This window comes from Oncorhynchus mykiss, chromosome 15, assembly GCF_013265735.2.
Source record: "Oncorhynchus mykiss isolate Arlee chromosome 15, USDA_OmykA_1.1, whole genome shotgun sequence".
NCBI classification, from domain to species: domain Eukaryota; kingdom Metazoa; phylum Chordata; class Actinopteri; order Salmoniformes; family Salmonidae; genus Oncorhynchus; species Oncorhynchus mykiss.
The window spans coordinates 23,350,408-23,369,025 of NC_048579.1; the positions used below are offsets into that span (position 1 = coordinate 23,350,408).

The window sequence follows — 18,618 nt, forward strand, 5'->3', positions numbered from 1 at the left end:
ATTACGTTGATTGACGTCATGACGTTTTAGAAATCAGGAAATATTCGACAGCAACAAACAATCCCTGTTTTGTTGTCTTGTAACCTGCTTTAGTAGAGAGTATGCCACTGTCTCACTGTAAAGTTAATGTCTTATGTGATAGTGATGGTCAGGTGCCGCAAAAAGAGGAATGCGCGAGATAGTTGAGAAACTTGATAGTCTCTTATGACATATGGATCTCATCAGAGAGTTAACTAATGGTGACGTTGTAGCCAGCAATCAGCTGTCAGTTTTGCTAGCTAGGTAATTTTGAGTTGCAATAATGGTTATTTACAGTGCCTCAAGCTATGTTCTTTTAGGTATGGCAAACCTAATCATCATGTCTGCATGTATGGACTATTGTGATACTATTGAAAACTGTCACGGTCCTGCTGACACTATGTCAGACCGACAACACTACATTCATGCTTTCAACTTCAACAAGAGTGTGGAGAAACACTTGCACGATTTGGACCACTTCAAACTATCGTGTAAAAAGCTATTAGGTAAATCCCTCAGAATTGCATTCTTTGTCAACCAAATGCCCAGTAAAGTTTTGACAGTTATTTGCATGATCAGACATATTTGTAAATAACTTTGTTTGACTTTTCTTGCAGAAGCCTTCCCCCTTGACCAAGTGGATGGCATCTTTGTTCGCTCTGTGAAGAACTGCATTTTTTCAGAGTCTGACCCAACCCCACTCAAAGGCCCTCTGAGACTTGCGGCTGTTTCAAAGGTAATTTTGCAAATTACTTCCAGGGACTAGATATTGTCAAGAAATGTGGTTTACAATGGATGTGAATTAACCTAGAATAAGTGTTATAACACTGTCATAACAGCTTAATAGAAGGAGCTACTACATATTCTAATGTAGCTTTGTTTTTCCAGGAGGTCATTGAGGGAATGTTGGGTCTAGATGTTGCAGTGTCCCAGTCAGAGGATTTCCTACAGTACTTCAGTGGTGGTAAACTTTTTTCTGGATCCAGCCCTCTGACACACAGATATGGGGGTCACCAGGTACTGTACCATCTCTATACCATTTTCATCACTTTTTTTTCTGTATCAATTGCTTAGTCCCTCCTAATTCCACATTGAACTTTGAAGAACCTACTTGTTTATGACTAAATACTAGTGATGTTTTCTTTATTCTTTTAGTTTGGCTACTGGGCAGGTCAGTTAGGAGATGGCCGAGCACATCTCCTTGGTGAATATACTAGCAGGTCAGTAGAACTGGGAATGGATACATGACTGCACAGAAGGTTGAGGTTGTAATGACAGCATTTCAACCTGCTTTGCTAGCAGGGTACACATGAGTCATCTTGTGTGTGTTCTTTCACAGAAAGGGTGAAAGATGGGAACTCCAGCTCAAAGGCTCAGGAAAGACTCCATATTCAAGGTCAAATCTACACTTTTATATTTTTATAGACCATGACCAACAGGTGTAACATTTCTAGCCTGACCTAACAGTGAGGCCATATCCCAAATCGACCCCTAGACCCTACGTCCTATGCACTTGTGGAGATATGAGAGGATTTAAGCAATTTGGTAATAGTTCCAGCTTGCTCTCTGATAGGCTAGGAGGAAGTTTTACCGTATTGCTTAGGCCCAACAAATCCTTTCAGATCTCCACAAGTGCGTAGGGTCTAGGGGTTGATTTGGGATTGGGCCCAAGAAAACCTTCTGAGAAAGGTTGTCTGTTGTACTACAGGTCAGGAGATGGCCGAGCTGTGGTCCGCTCCTCAGTCAGAGAGTTCCTGTGCAGCGAGGCCATGCACTTTCTGGGTGTTCCTACTAGCAGAGCTGCCAGGTAACCAGGCCAATGAGCTGCTTTGACTGCTGTCTGTCAAACACTACCCTACCATACAATTGTTTGATACAAGACAGCACTCTGATATACAACTCAAACAAAGTTTTAGCCATAGAGATAGATAAAACTCATCTGTGCCATTATACCATCTGTGACAGCATGGGCAGCGCCATTGATGCTACAACCCATAGGAATCCCCACCCAGTTGTCTACTTGACAACTTTAAAACGGTGGATGATGGCAATGTCCAATATCAATGGCAATGTCCATGCTAAAACGGATTATATCCATGATGAGTACCTATCTCTATGGTTTTAGCTCCCTTTCTCTCTCAAAATAAATCTCACTCCATCCAAAAATCTCAGAAGATAAAAACACAAGACCAAAATGACCCCTTCATTGTTCACAATTCAATGCAGATTTCATTGTTTTAGATTGCTGCCTATTCTCAACAATGTAGTCTATGATTTTCTCAGAAAAAAGCAACTTTTAATATTAACTTGAATCAGAGTCTAGGGCTAATCCATTGGATAAACAATGAAAGGCGAGTGCAGATGGCCTAGATTGCTAACATCAACACACAGAACAGACAGGTAGATACAACAGTAGGGTTGAGTTCAGAGGAAGCTGGTGGGAGGAGCTATAGGAGGATGGGCTCATTGTAATGGCTGGAATGGAATCAATGGAATGGAGTGAAACATTGTGTTTGGTACCATTTCCATGTGTTTGGTACCATTCCATTGGTTCCATTCCAGCCGTTACAATGAACCTGTCCTCCTATATCTCCTCCCACCAGCCTCCTCTGGCCGAGTTCCTGTCCGACTATATGCGCAGGCGTTGCATTGCATCAACCAATTGTTAACTGCCACGTCTTTGACTGTGCAATCGGGCAGCAGGTGGCTATATCATATGATGTGGTTAGCTGATATGTTAAATATCTATCCAAGCGTTATAAGGTCTGGCATGCGTCAGCAATGTTGTCGGGCAGGAACTCAACCTAGGTCTACTCAAGGACCTTTAATGTTATCATTCAGATCACTTCTTCTGTTCCAGCCATCAGCTGTTTCAACATGGTTGAGATCAAATCAAATGTTATTGGTCACATACACATGTTTAGCAGATGTTATTGCGGATGTAACGAAATTCTTGTGTTTCTAGCTCCAGCAGTGAGGTTATATCTAACAAGTAATATCTAACAATTTCACAACAATACACACTAATCTGAAGTAAAGGAATGTAATTAAGAATATATAAATATTTGGATGAGCAACGTCGGAGCAGCATACACTAAGATACAGTAGAATAGAATACAGTATCGACATATGATATGAGTAATACAAAATATGTCAACATTATTAAAGTGACTAGTGTTCCATTATAAATGTGAGACTGGACATGTTGACAGTTGCTCAATTGGGTATCATCCTTTTGGTGACAGCTAGGGGTCAAGCATGTTTTGGGTTAAGCTTTGAGTGTGGGATCAATGTAAACTTGGAAGAGGAGGTATGTAGTGTCGTGTCTTTGGCTATTACCGGATTAAGTGATATGACATGCTATTCTATAAAATAATTAATATCACCTGATTGAGCTAATCATGTAAATGTTTTTACTAGAGAGTCGGGCACCACAAAACAATATTTATAGAGCTGTTATCTTCCAAATAAACTCTTAAAGACCTAGTAATATTTTACATCAGTAGCAGTCAAATCAAATCAAATGTATTTATATAGCCCTTCGTACATCAGCTGATATCTCAAAGTGCTGTACAGAAACCCAGCCTAAAACCCCAAACAGCAAGCAATGCAGGTGTAGAAGCACGGTGGCTAGTAAAAACTCCCTAGAAAGGCCAAAACCTAGGAAGAAACCTAGAGAGGAACCAGGCTATGAGTGAAGTCAATATCAATCGTCGTCTTAATTCAGTCTCATCTGAAAGTTGTAAATTCTTGGTTATCTGCACAAACCCTGGCTAACAATTTGAATCAGCAATACAAAATTGGGTTTAATTATTTATTTACTAAATACCTAACTAATCACACAGAATTACACATACACATAATTAAATCATAACTTGATTACAAATTACGTCATAAAGGAAAACGTCCCTAGCGGGCGGAACAGATATGACAGCTTGTTACACAAGGGCTGGGTTTGAGGGCTGGGTTTGAGTGAAAGAGCGGGAAGACTGAGGGACACAGGGAGAAGCTGTGCTATCGTAAATACAGTATCTGATGCATTCTCAATTACCGCCCATTTGGAAAAGGAAAATGCAATAAATATTTACTCTGAGCTGCGCTTCGGTAGGTTGGTGGTAGATGGAAGGCCGTGTTGCCAAACCGAGTCCTTTGAAGAATGTCTCTGGTTGTCAATTGTAGTAACGTCGTTGGGTGATAGACGGGATACTCTGTTCCTTCCTAACCCTCGTTGCATCTGCTGTTGCTAACTCAACTCAGCTAGGAGGTATCACTTCTGTAGTGAATAAGAGTTCAAAGTTCATACCATTCGCAACCAAAGCTCACGCTGATGTTGGCTTCGTTCTGTAGTTATTATCTGAACCATTCTGACATAGGACCGTCGTCCTACATCCTCGGAACAAGAGGTTATATTGTCGTCAAGGGTTTATATAGGAAGGGAGAGGAGGGCGTGTTTGACATTTTTTATAGCCCATGTCCCTTCACAGGGGCGGGCCACTGATTGAGCAGAGCCCTGTCTTATGAAAACCCAATTCTCACATTTTAGAAGCTAAATGTCAGATGCGTGAATGAGGACCCAAAAGCGAATTAACAAAACAGAGTTTCTTTAATGACGAAACACACGTAGGCTCAGATGGACAGGCAGATTCCGACAGGACAGGACAAGGTTGCAGCAAACACGACGATAGTCTGGTTCAGGCATGAGTAACACAAACGAGAATCCGACAAAGACAGGAGCAGAAACAGAGAGAGATATAGAGACCTAATCAGAGGGAAAAAGGGAACAGGTGGGAAAAGGGGTGAACGAGGTAGTTAGAGAAGACAAGGAACAGCTGGGGGAAAGAGGGGAAGAAAAGGTAACCTAATACGACCAGCAGAGGGAGACAGGGTGAAGAGAAAGAACAGGAACAGGACACAACATGACAATACATGACAGTACCCCCCCACTCACCGAGCGCCTCCTGGCGCACTCGAGGAGGAAACCTGGCGGCAACGGAGGAAATCGTCGATCAGCGAACGGTCCAGCACGTCCCGAGAGGGAACCCAACTCCTCTCCTCAGGACCGTACCCCTCCCAATCTACTAGGTACTGATGACCACGGCCCCGAGGACGCATGTCCAAAATCCTACGGACCCTGTAGATGGGTGCGCCCTCGACAAGGATGGGGGGGGGGGGGGGGAGACGAGCGGGGGCGCGAAGAACGGGCTTGACACAGGAGACATGGAAGACCGGGTGGACGCGACGAAGATATCGCGGAAGAAGAAGTCGAACTGCGACAGGATTAATGATCTGAGCAATACGGAACGGACCAATGAACCGCGGGGTCAACTTGCGAGAAGCGGTCTTAAGGGGAAGGTTCTGAGTGGAGAGCCAAACTCTCTGACCGCGACAATATCTAGGACTCTTAGTTCTACGCTTATTAGCAGCCCTCACAGTCTGCGCCCTATAACGGCAAAGTGCAGACCTGACCCTCTTCCAGGTGCGCTCGCAACGTTGGACAAAAGCCTGAGCGGAGGGGACGCTGGACTCGGCGAACTGAGATGAGAACAGCGGAGGCTGGTACCCGAGGCTACTCTGAAAAGGAGATAGCCCGGTCGCAGACGAAGGAAGCGAGTTGTGGGCGTATTCTGCCCAGGGGAGCTGTTCTGACCAAGACGCAGGGTTGCGAAAAGAAAGACTGCGTAAGATGCGACCAATAGTCTGATTGGACCGTTCTGCTTGACCGTTAGACTGGGGGTGAAAGCCGGAAGAGAGACTGACGGAAGCCCCAATCAAACGGCAAAACTCCCTCCAAAATTGAGACGTGAATTGCGGACCTCTGTCCGAAACGACGTCTGACGGAAGGCCATGAATTCTGAAAACATTCTCGATGATGATTTGTGCCGTCTCTTTAGCAGAAGGAAGCTTAGCAAGGGGAATAAAATGAGCCGCCTTAGAGAACCTGTCGACAACCGTAAGAATAACAGTCTTCCCCGCTGACGAAGGCAGTCCGGTGACAAAATCTAAGGCGATGTGAGACCACGGTCGAGAGGGAATGGGAAGCGGCCTGAGACGGCCGGCAGGAGGGGAGTTACCGGACTTAGTCTGCGCGCAGACCGAACAAGCAGCCACGAAGCGACGCGTGTCATGCTCCCGGGTGGGCCACCAAAAACGCTGGCGAATGGAAGCAAGCGTACCCCGAACGCCAGGATGGCCGGCTAACTTGGCAGAGTGAGCCCACTGAAGAACGGCCAGACGAGTAGGAACGGGAACGAAAAGAAGGTTCCTAGGACAAGCGCGCGGCGACGGAGTTTGAGTGAGTGCTTGCTTTACCTGCCTCTCAATTCCCCAGACAGTCAACCCGACAACACGCCCCTCAGGGAGAATCCCCTCGGGGTCAGTGGAGGCTACTGAAGAACTGAAGAGACGAGATAAAGCATCAGGCTTGGTGTTCTTAGAGCCCGGACGATAAGAAATCACGAACTCGAAACAAGCGAAAAACAGCGCCCAGCGCGCCTGACGCGCATTAAGTCGTTTGGCAGAACGGATGCACTCAAGGTTCCTATGGTCAGTCCAAACGACAAAAGGAACGGTCGCTCCCTCCAACCGCTGTCGCCATTCGCCTAGGGCTAAGCGGATGGCGAGCAGTTCGCGGTTTCCCACATCATAGTTACGTTCCGACGGCGACAGGCGATGAGAAAAATACGCGCAAGGGTGGACCTTGTCGTCAGAGAGGGAGCGCTGAGAAAGAATGGCTCCCACGCCCACCTCTGACGCGTCAACCTCGACAACGAACTGTCTAGTGACGTCAGGTGTAACAAGGATAGGTGCGGATGTAAAACGATTCTTGAGGAGATCAAAAGCTCCCTGGGCGGAAACGGACCACTTAAAGCACGTCTTGACAGAAGTAAGGGCTGTGAGAGGAGCTGCCACCTGACCGAAATTACGGATGAAACGACGATAGAAGTTCGCGAAGCCGAGAAAGCGCTGCAGCTCGACGCGTGACTTAGGGACGGGCCAATCAATGACAGCTTGGACCTTAGCGGGATCCATCTTAATGCCTTCAGCGGAAATAACAGAACCGAGAAATGTGACGGAGGAGGCATGAAAAGAGCACTTCTCAGCCTTCACAAAAAGACAATTCTCTAAAAGGCGCTGGAGGACACGTCGAACGTGCTGAACATGAATCTGGAGTGACGGTGAAAAAATCAGGATATCGTCAAGGTAAACGAAAACAAAGATGTTCAGCATGTCTCTCAGGACATCATTGACTAATGCCTGAAAGACAGCTGGAGCGTTAGCGAGGCCGAAAGGAAGAACCCGGTATTCAAAGTGCCCTAACGGAGTGTTAAACGCCGTCTTACACTCGTCCCCCTCCCTGATGCGCACGAGATGGTAAGCGTTACGAAGGTCCAACTTAGTGAAAAACCTGGCTCCCTGCAGGATCTCGAAGGCTGAAGACATAAGAGGAAGCGGATAACGATTCTTCACTGTTATGTCATTCAGCCCTCGATAATCTATGCAGGGGCGCAGGGACCCGTCCTTCTTCTTAACAAAAAAAAACCCCGCTCCGGCGGGAGAGGAGGAGGGGACTATGGTACCGGCGGCAAGAGCTACAGACAAATAATCTTCGAGAGCCTTACGTTCGGGAGCCGACAGAGAGTATAGTCTACCCCGGGGGGGAGTGGTTCCCGGAAGGAGATCAATACTACAATCATACGACCGGTGTGGAGGAAGAGAGGTGGCCCTGGACCGACTGAACACCGTGCGCAGATCGTGATATTCCTCCGGCACCCCTGTCAAATCACCAGGCTCCTCCTGTGAAGAAGAGACAGAGGAAACAGGAGGGATAGCAGACATTAAACATTTCACATGACAAGAGACGTTCCAGGAGAGGATAGAATTACTAGACCAATTAATGGAAGGATTATGACAAACTAGCCAGGGATGGCCCAAAACAACAGGTGTAAAAGGTGAACGAAAAATTAAAAAAGAAATGGTTTCGCTATGATTACCAGAAACAGTGAGGGTTAAAGGTAGCGTCTCACGCTGAATCCTGGGGAGAGGACTACCATCCAAGGCGAACAAGGCCGTGGGCTCCCTTAACTGTCTGAGAGGAATGTCATGTTCCCGAGCCCAGGTCTCGTCCATAAAACAGCCCTCCGCCCCAGAGTCTATTAAGGCACTGCAGGAAGCTGACGAACCGGTCCAGCGTAGATGGACCGACAAGGTAGTGCAGGATCTTGAAGGAGAGACAGGAGTAGTAGCGCTCACCAGTAGCCCTCCGCTTACTGATGAGCTCTGGCTTTTACTGGACATGAAGTGACAAAATGACCAGCAGAACCGCAATAGAGACAGAGGCGGTTGGTGATTCTCCGTTCCCTCTCCTTAGTCGAGATGCGGATACCTCCCAGCTGCATAGGCTCAGCACCCGAGCCGGCAGAGGAAGATGGTAGTGATGCGGAGAGGGGGGCAACGGAGAACGCGAGCTCCTTTCCACGAGCTCGGTGACGAAGATCAACCCGTCGCTCAATGCGAATAGCGAGTTCAATCAAGGAATCCACGCTGGAAGGATCCTCCCGGGAGAGAATCTCATCCTTTACCTCTGCGCGGAGACCCTCCAGAAAACGAGCGAGCAAAGCCGGCTCGTTCCAGCCACTGGAGGCAGCAAGAGTGCGAAACTCAATAGAGTAGTCTGTTATGGATCGATTACCTTGACATAGGGAAGACAGGACCCTGGAAGCCTCCTCCCCAAAAACAGATCGATCAAAAACCCGTATCATCTCCTCCTTAAAGTCCTGATACTGGTTAGTACACTCAGCCCTTGCCTCCCAGATTGCCGTGCCCCACTCACGAGCCCGTCCAGTAAGGAGAGATATGACGTAGGCGACACGAGCAGTGCTCCTGGAGTAAGTGTTGGGCTGGAGAGAAAACACAATATCACACTGGGTGAGGAACGAGCGGCATTCAGTGGGCTCCCCAGAGTAACACGGCGGGTTATTGATTCTGGGCTCCGGAGATTCGAAAGCCCTGGAAGTGGCCGGTGGATCGAGGCGGAGATGGTGAACCTGTTCTGTGAGGTTGGAGACTTGGGTGGCCAGGGTCTCAACGGCATGTCGAGCAGCAGACAATTCCTGCTCGTGTCTGCCTAGCATCGCTCCCTGGATCTCGACGGCTGAGTGGAGAGGATCCGAAGTCGCTGGGTCCATTCTTGGTCGGATTCTTCTGTCAGATGCGTGAATGAGGACCCAAAAGCGAATTAACAAAACAGAGTTTCTTTAATGACGAAACACACGTAGGCTCAGATGGACAGGCAGATTCCGACAGGACAGGACAAGGTTAGATGAACAGGCAGATTCCGACAGGACAAGGTTGCAGCAAACACGACGATAGTCTGGTTCAGGCATGAGTAACACAAACGAGAATCCGACAAAGACAGGAGCAGAAACAGAGAGAGATATAGAGACCTAATCAGAGGGAAAAAGGGAACAGGTGGGAAAAGGGGTGAACGAGGTAGTTAGAGAAGACAAGGAACAGCTGGGGGAAAGAGGGGAAGAAAAGGTAACCTAATACGACCAGCAGAGGGAGACAGGGTGAAGAGAAAGAACAGGAACAGGACACAACATGACAATACATGACACTAAAATCATATTTCATCCCATCATGAATAATTTCATATTCGAACATTTAAATTGAATGACAATTCCATGTGAATCCGAGAAGTCTGATGTGTAGACTTTCTACTGTAGAGTTTGTCATCTTATCATTGATGAGAATGTCTCAGATGACAACCGAACTGACATCATATTCATTAAGTACCACCGCATATGTTCAATTGTTCGGATTACCAGAATATAGTTCATTTCCCCCCACCTTCTGATGTTCCCAGAATTTCTATGTTAATCAAGGTTTTTGCAAATGTAACATCAGTAGGGTAGAGAGAGGAAAAAGGGGGGAAGAGGTATTTATGACTGTCATAAACCTATCCCCCAGGGTAGTGTTGGTTGCTATGCAGACATTTTTCAGTTTATTCTTTGTTGTAAAATGTGTTGCTTTTATCTCCAAGCCTTATTGTAAGTGAAGAGGCAGTGTGGAGGGACCAGTTCTACAATGGAAAAGTAAAGAAGGAGAGAGGTAAGGGCGTGACAAGATCAGCTGTGTCCTTACTCTCTATCTTAGGGGCAACCTCCCCTTTTGCTACTCAATGTGCAGACTCATGCACACATTGACGTAATTGTACTGTCCTCATAGATTTTTATAGGTTAAATATGTTATTTGGAAGTTCATATTTTTTTAATCAACTGAAGCATGTAAATAATGTGTAACCTAAAAGTATTAAATATTTGTATTTAAAAAAATATATTTTTACAGTATGTTATTTGGAACTGTTGACTGGTTTGACCCAGGGATTTTGACCCGGCTGGACACAGGGATTTTTACATTTTTAGTTATGATACTTCATATTGCAAAGCGTGTGCCAAGCCATGTTTTCTTGCACTAACACTCCCACTTGTCTTTTCTTACTAGCAAGGACTTTGCTGATAGCATCTTTATTGCGGAAAAATGTGCTTACTGTGACATGAGATATGTGGTTGATTAACCTAGCTATCTTAAGATGAATGCGCCAACTGAAAGTCGCACTGGATAAGAGCGTCTGCTAAATGACTCAAATGTAAATGTATATTTCGCTTCCTGCCGTAATCTTTGGATGCTCTCTCCCCAGGAGCGGTTGTCCTGCGGCTGGCCACGTCATGGTTCCGGATCGGATCATTGGAGGTTCTGGCTAAAGCTGAAGAATTTGACCTTTTAAGGTTAGCATACACAGATCTTCTTTTTTGTGAACAACTATTTATTTGACTTATTTCTTTCCTCGTGAAGGGCTCAGATCATAGACAGGTGTGTACACATAATAACATTCAAAATAATACAGAAACAAAGAATTGACATACTGTATCAGAATACACATATTATAAATGGATCACCGTGAAATTGACAGCTGGAGTGTATAGGGAATCTTTCTAACTCTGGACATGAAATGTTTTCATTTTCAGGAAACTGTTGGATTTTGTGATACAGGAGCATTTTCCTTCCATTGATTCAAATGATCCAGGCAAGTATTTGGTGAGTGATGAGAAGTCTATTTTCAATGTTTGTGTTTTTTCTACATTTTCAATAGGCCTATTTTATAATCATGAGGGAAAAACTAAACCTCATTATTAGTTACACTAATGCTCTGTTGAAAAGACCTGTAAAAACAACAGCATACAGTGCCTTCGGGAAAGTATTCAGACCCCTTGACTTTTTCCACATTTTGTTATGTTACAGCCTTATTCTAAAAGTTATGAAATAGTTTTTCCCCTCATCAATCTACACACTACCCCATAATGTCAAAGCAAAAATTTTTTTTTTTTTTGCGGAAACCCCCCCAAAAAACAGATATAACATTTACATAAGTATTCAGACCCTTTACTTAGTACTTTGTTGAAGCACCTTTGGCAGTGATTACGGCATCGAGTCTTCTTGGGTATGACGCTACAAGCTTGGCACACCTGTATTTGGGGAGTTTCTCCCATTCTTCTCTGCAGATCCTCTCAAGCTCTGTCAGGTTGGATGGGGAGCGTCTCTGCACAGCTATTTTCAGGTCTCTCCAGAGATGTTCAATCGGGTTCAAGTCCGGGCTCTGGCAAGGCCACTCAAGGACATTCAGACACTTCTCCCGAAGCCACTCCTGCGTTGTCTTGGTTGTGTGCTTAGGGTCGTTGTCCTTCGTCCAGTCTGAGGTCCTGAGCACTCTGGAGCAGATTTTCATTAAGGATCTCTCTGTACTTTATTCCGTTCATCTTTCCCTTGAACCTGACTAGTCTCCCAGTCCCTGCCGCCGAAAAACATCCCCACAGCATGATGCTGCCACCACCATGCTTCACCGTAGGGATGGTGCCAGGTTTCCTCCTGATGTGACGCTTGGCATTCAGGCTGAAGTTTTCAATCTTGGTTTCATCAGACCAGAGAATCTTGTTTCTCATGGTCTGAGAGTTCAATTTCGAGTCTCATAGCAAAGGGTCTGAATACTTATGTAAATAAGGTATTTCTGTTTTCGCTTTGTCCTTATGGGGTAATGTGTGTGTATTGCTGAGGAAAATGTTTTATACATTTGTAATACATTTTAGAATAAGGCTGTAACGTAACAAAATGTGGAAAAAGTCAAGGGGTCTAAATACTATTCCGAAGGCATTGTAGCTCACTCTAGGACTGATGTGACTCTATCACGCTGGGCATTGGAAATGAATGACCTGAATACTCAAACAATAAAGTGCCTCTAATTATTTCTGAACCTCTCTTCATCATCTTGGCCAATGGTCTAATTTGCCTTTGAGCTTTGTTAATAATTGACATTTAGGCTTAGATACAGTGGGGCAAAAAAGTATTTAGTCAGCCACCAATTGTGCAAGTTCTCCCACTTAAAAAGATGAGAGAGGTCTGTAATTTTCATCATAGGAACACTTCAACTATGACAGACAAAATGAGAAAAAAAATCCAGGATTTGTAGGATTTTTAATGAATTTATTTGCAAATTATGGTGGAAAATAAGTATTTAGTCACCTACAAACAAGCAAGATTTCTGGCTCTCACAGACCTGTAACTTCTTCTTTAAGAGGCTCCTCTGTCCACCACTCATTACCTGTATTAATCACCTGTTTGAACTTGTTATCAGTATAAAAGACACCTATCCACAACCTCAAACAGTCACACTCCAAACTCCACTATGGCCAAGACCAAAGAGCTGTCAAAGGACACCAGAAACAAAATTGTAGACCTGCACCAGGCTGGGAAGACTGAATCTGCAATAGGTAAGCAGCTTGGTTTGAGGAAATCAACTGTGGGAGCAATTATTAAGAAATGGAAGACATACAAGAACACTGATAATCTCCCTCGATCTGGGGCTCCACACAAGATCTCACCCCGTGGGGTCAAAATGATCACAAGAACGGTGAGCAAAAATCCCAGAACCACACGGGGGGACCTAGTGAATGACCTGCAGAGAGCTGGGACCAAAGTAACAAAGCCTACCATCAGTAACACACTACGCCGCCAGGGACTCAAATCCTGCAGTGCCAGATGTGTCCCCCTGCTTAAGCCAGTACATGTCCAGGCCCGTCTGAAGTTTGCTAGAGAGCATTTGGATGATCCAGAAGAAGATTGGGAGAATGTCATATGGTCAGATGAAACCAAAATATAACTTTTTGGTAAAAACTCAACTCGCCGTGTTTGGAGGACAAAGAATGCTGAGTTGCATCCAAAGAACACCATACCTACTGTGAAGCATGGGGGTGGAAACATCATGCTTTGGGGCTGTTTTTCTGCAAAGGGACCAGGACGACTGACCTGTGTAAAGGAAAGAATGAATGGGGCCATGTATCGTGAGATTTTGAGTGAAAACCTCCTTCCATCAGCAAGGGCATTGAAGATGAAACGTGGCTGGGTCTTTCAGCATGATAATGATCCCAAACACACCGCCCGGGCAACGAAGAAGTGGTTTCGTAAGAAGCATTTCAAGGTCCTGGAGTGGCCTAGCCAGTCTCCAGATCTCAACCCCATAGAAAATCTTTGGAGGGAGTTGAAAGTCCGTGTTGCCTAGCAACAGCCCCAAAACATCACTGCTCTAGAGGAGATCTGCATGGAGGAATGGGCCAAAATACCAGCAACAGTGTGTGAAAACCTTGTGAAGACTTACAGAAAACGTTTGACCTCTCTCATTGCCAACTAAGGGTATATAACAAAGTATTGAGATAAACTTTTGTTATTGACCAATACTTATTTTCCACCATAATTTGCAAATAAATTCATTAAAAATCCTACTATTTTCTGGAATTTTTTTCTCATTTTGTCTGTCATAGTTGAAGTGTACCTATGATGAAAATTACAGGCCTCTCTCACCTTTTTAAGTGGGACAACTTGCACAATTGGTGGCTGACTAAATACTTTTTTGCCACACTGTACACTACTTAACTACTACTTACCGGATCAATGATCTAAGTATATAATGCTCAAACATTAAATATTTTATACTGAACATGTGTCAATCTGTATATTTTTGTGCATGCTGATTTTTGTTGTGTGTGGCCTCAGATATTTTACTCCAGGGTTGTGAATGAGACCGCTCACCTCATTGCCCAGTGGATGTCTATTGGCTTTGCGCATGGTGAGTGGTACTTCTTATGACAAATTACTGCACTTCAGAAAAATAATGCACTTGAATCCAATCAAATTTGATATTGGCGTTATCGGTCACAATTACGATATTAGGAGCAGTTTATAAGTCCAAATACACTCTTCTTAGTGATTTATGAGTAATACGAATCTGTGAAATGGCACTATTCTAACATGCAGTATGCACACAATTCCATTCTGTTCACACTGTACGGTGGTTAACTTTTGTGTTTTATATAGTATTTCATTACCCTAACAGGAGTATGCAACACTGATAACTTCAGCCTACTGTCTATCACGATTGACTACGGACCATTTGGCTTTATGGAAGCCTACAACCCAAGTATGTACATTCATGCATATACTGCCCTTTCCGGACATATTGATATCTAATGTTATTCATATTGGCCCACTGTTTCTGTCGTTTTGTACCTACAGGTTTCTATTTCTTTTTCATATGTTGAACAGAATGCCTGTTGGTAGCCGATTTGTTTTTACAGTAGCGAAGAAGTGAAGAGAAGCCTTCATATCACTTATTTTGATTAAAGCTGACTTTAGCTTACTCATGGATACCATTTTTATGTCTCTGCATTCAGTATGAATGAAGTTAGAGGTAGTTTCGCGAGCCAATGCCAACTAGTGTTAGCGCAATGACTGGAAGTCTATGATATCTACAAACACGCTAGCAGTTACCATACGCGTGTAACTAGCGTTAGCGCAACGACTGGAAGTCTATGGTAACTGCTAGCGTGTTTGTAGATATCATAGACTTCCAGTCATTGCGCTAACACTAGTTAGCATTGGCTCGCGAAACTACCTCTAACTTCATTCATACTGAATGCAGAGACATAAAAATGGTATCGATGAGTTTATCTGGCTCTGGGGAGGTGGATATGAATCGAAGTACCCCTTTAATGTTTAGGTATCACATATCATGTAAGCTTTAATCAAATAAGTGATGAGTAGTGTGCAGGTTTATTTTTTCTTTGAAGAGGTCGTCATTTTACCACACACCTGCAATGAGAAGTGCTTTTTGGAATTTGAATCACTAGTGTTGAAGTAGGAAGCTGATATTTTCAGATTTTGTCCCCAACACATCTGATGAGGAGGGGAGGTACAGTATCGGAGCTCAGGCCAATGTTGGTCTGTTCAACCTGGAGAAACTCCTAGAAGCCCTAACTCCAGTGCTGACCATAGAACAGAGGCAAGGGTAAGCATGGGAAGGGTTATACGAACTGTTCTGACAAGTATAACCCCAATTTATTTTTAACCAATTCTGAAATGTGATATCGGTTTGCACGTCAGAAAAGTACATCATTACTTTCCCATGACATTTGTTTGTCAGAGGATGTTGGGGAGTGTACACTGTGACAGTACATTGTTTTATTTTGTTTTTTTAAGGGCTGGGCTAGTACTGAAAGGGTACCCACATATATACCAGATGAGGTAATTTATCTCCCTCTCTCTCTCTCTCAATTTCTCTGTGTGCATTTGAATAGGTTTGTAAGTTTCCTTTTTCCTCCAAATATTATGTTCAACTTTATTATTCCAGGTTTCACAAACTGTTCAAGGCAAAGTTAGATTTACTTGGCGAGGAGGAGGAGGATGAATATCTCATTGCATTTCTGCTTAAGGCAAGTGGTTCATTGCTCTAAGATTCCGTGTGTGTGTGTGTCCATCTCTGACCCTGTGAGTAACCCTTTGACCTGATGTTGGAATATTGTCCCTGTCCAGTGCATTTTATTGGCTGTCTTTCTCTCTCTCCTGTGTCTCTGATTGGCTTCATCCTCCTCAGCTGATGGAGGAGACAGGTGCAGACTTCACCATGACCTTCAGACAGCTGAGTGAAGCCTCAATGCAGCAGCTTCACAACATGTCCAACTTACAGGTCATACATATTGCTTATTAACCCTCTACAAACAATCACAAGAGAATATACTACTGACTAACAACTACATTATAGGGGTAATCTGCAATTGCTACATCCATTTTTGGACTTTTTAAATTAGATATATATATATAGCCATTGATTCCTGAAGATGCGTTGTTTTTCAATTTGCAGATTGCCCCTTAAAGAACTAAAGTCCTCTCCTCTTTCATCCCTGTTAGGTGATGTGGGCCCTGCAGAACCTGGCTTCGCATAAGATGTACCCCGAGTGGGTCAGCATGTATCTGCATAGATTAAAAAGGTATGTACAATAGGAATGCACTGTTATCATACATTTGGTTAATATGCTTTTTATGACCTTAGTTTCTCCCAAATATTCTGATGACTCATTACTCAACTGTGTCCCATATTTGGGGGACTTTGAGCAGTTCTGCAACGCTTCCAACTGACATTTCGGGTTACAAAACGCTCTGTGAACGTCGTCGGGTCCCATGTTTTAAAATAGTGCCGATATTGTACCGTCACTAAGTATGATCATATTTATTTTAGTTAAGAAATGTGAAATCTTCTAGTAAGTGGTTTGATTGGTACTATATTTTGAAAGCATTTGTCATTTCTAGCCCCATTGCCCAACTTTTGTTGAATTGGAAGAATTTTTATGATTTTTCATATTATTGATGCAATGTCATTGAGCTTGTGTCCTCTAAAGTGGGTACACCTCAGCAATGTATAACTTTTTACCAGAAAGGAGAGTTCCAGACCCTTCTAAAACTATGCAAAATTACCAGTTATTGTTTATGGCCATTCAGGAAAAGTAATTACATTTGGGTATGTCTCTTTAGGGCAAATGTTTTATTTCTGCCTATCATTTAACTGGCTCGATTAACATTAGTCTCACAGATTCATGGCATAATGTCAGATGATTGATTCTTTGTTTTTAATGGCTCAGGCAGGGAGGTGATTCTGATGAGGATCGTCAACACAGGATGAAAAGTAAGCAGTCGCCTCGGGAACGCCGACAGATTGACCCAATAAGCACGCTCCAGTCCTCTGACTGATTATGCAGTCCTCTCCTACTGAATAAGGGCAAGGAAGAAAGGGGACCTTTGCAAATAATCTTGTTTGTTATTGAGTTTGTTGCTTGGTAGAACGAAATAAACCATTTACATCTGAGATGATCAAACTTTCCACAGGGATCAATCCCAGATACGTGCTGCGAAACTGGATGGCAGAGTCTGCAATACGGAAGGCTGAGGGGAATGATTTCTCAGAGGTAAATTGTTTGAACTACATTGAAATACAGGTTGTATTGTACGTAGGATGCAAACAGGCAAAACATTAGTACTTGATTCTGCCACTATTTTGCACTGGACTAAAACAGTACCTGCCACATTTAAAACAACCATAAGATTACCTTTACTTACTATGTACTCTGATCAATAGGTGGAGCTGCTGCAGCGGATACTGGCACAACCCTACCTCACACAGGACGCAGCAGAGGAGGCTGGTTATGCAGCACAACCCCCATGGTGGGCCCAGGGGTTAAATGTCAGCTGTTCCTCATGAGGGATGCCTCTGCCCCAATGACAGGACATATATTTGCAGTGTATTCAGAATGTGTTCAGTGCAAAACATTTCTCTTGAACACGTCGTTCAGGATAACCAGTATCTGCATTGTTTAGCAGCCAATGTTTGGCTTTTCACAATTATCTTTCTAGCTATCGTGGTGGAACTATACATTTAGTTCAGTGCACAAAAAAAAACATTCATGCAACTGCTGGATGACCAGAACCCTGATTGCTGACCTCATGTGATTCAAGATAAAGGAAAAGGCACAGATGCAATTTTGCAAACACAAAATGTAATGACATTTCATTTATAATACAGTCATGCTGAGCAACAGTACCCTTTCATTTTTTTTAGAAAACAGTCTTTCTCCCCTCCAAGGCGCATTTAAACAGTAATACTCTAGCCTTGAGGAAATGCTTCCACTTTTCAACCTCATCCATCACCATACCAGTCTGTCTATATGTATGAAAACTGCATGTGTCTACATTCTGTGGTTATTAAACAGATATGGGTCCATTTGTTAAATTATACCCTATGACAGATTAGAGTGAATCTTAAGCATTTGATAGTGTAAAACGTATTTTCCCTTTTGCTATTTTCAAAATACACCCCGCCCCCTAGGGAATTTGGTGCCATGTGGGACTTAGCCCTTTACCAGCAAATGTTATTGAACACAAGGTGTATAGGTACTTTGTAGAAAATACAAATAAAAAGAGGGCAGAAGCTCCCGCTCACAGTCCTCCCAAGTATATACAATCAAATGTGAGTAATTTATTGCTCAGAATATACTAAATTCTGTGTAAAGTGTTTACCAAATCACTGAGCCATAATTTGGTAGAGAGAACTTCCTTTTTTTCCAAAATGAGATACACTTGTTGGGGCTTGGTTAATCTGTTTAGGGTTTGAGACTCCCAGTATGATCAGAGGCAGGTCTGGGTCAATTGAAGTCTCCAGAAATT

At 43.8% G+C, this 18,618-nt stretch overlaps 1 protein-coding gene across 2 annotated transcripts; it reads left to right on the forward strand.

The window, feature by feature from the left end:
- Positions 1 to 18,405, forward strand: LOC110489828 (protein adenylyltransferase SelO). Of its 2 annotated transcripts, none has more exons than XM_036944081.1 (19): positions 1 to 524; positions 639 to 754; positions 907 to 1,035; positions 1,174 to 1,238; positions 1,358 to 1,414; positions 1,727 to 1,825; positions 10,061 to 10,128; positions 10,718 to 10,805; positions 11,046 to 11,115; positions 14,122 to 14,194; positions 14,462 to 14,545; positions 15,283 to 15,412; positions 15,604 to 15,648; positions 15,755 to 15,836; positions 15,998 to 16,090; positions 16,312 to 16,391; positions 17,040 to 17,083; positions 17,284 to 17,363; positions 17,534 to 18,405. In XM_036944081.1, exons 1-19 carry the CDS (start codon positions 302 to 304, stop codon positions 17,654 to 17,656), a joined length of 1,749 nt encoding a protein of 582 aa, XP_036799976.1. In that variant the 5' UTR covers positions 1 to 301; the 3' UTR covers positions 17,657 to 18,405. The 2 variants fall into 2 exon arrangements, with proteins under 2 accessions (XP_036799976.1, XP_021418447.2); XM_021562772.2 differs by having other exon boundaries at positions 2 to 524; positions 636 to 754.
- The last annotated feature ends 213 nt before the right edge of the window (positions 18,406 to 18,618 follow it).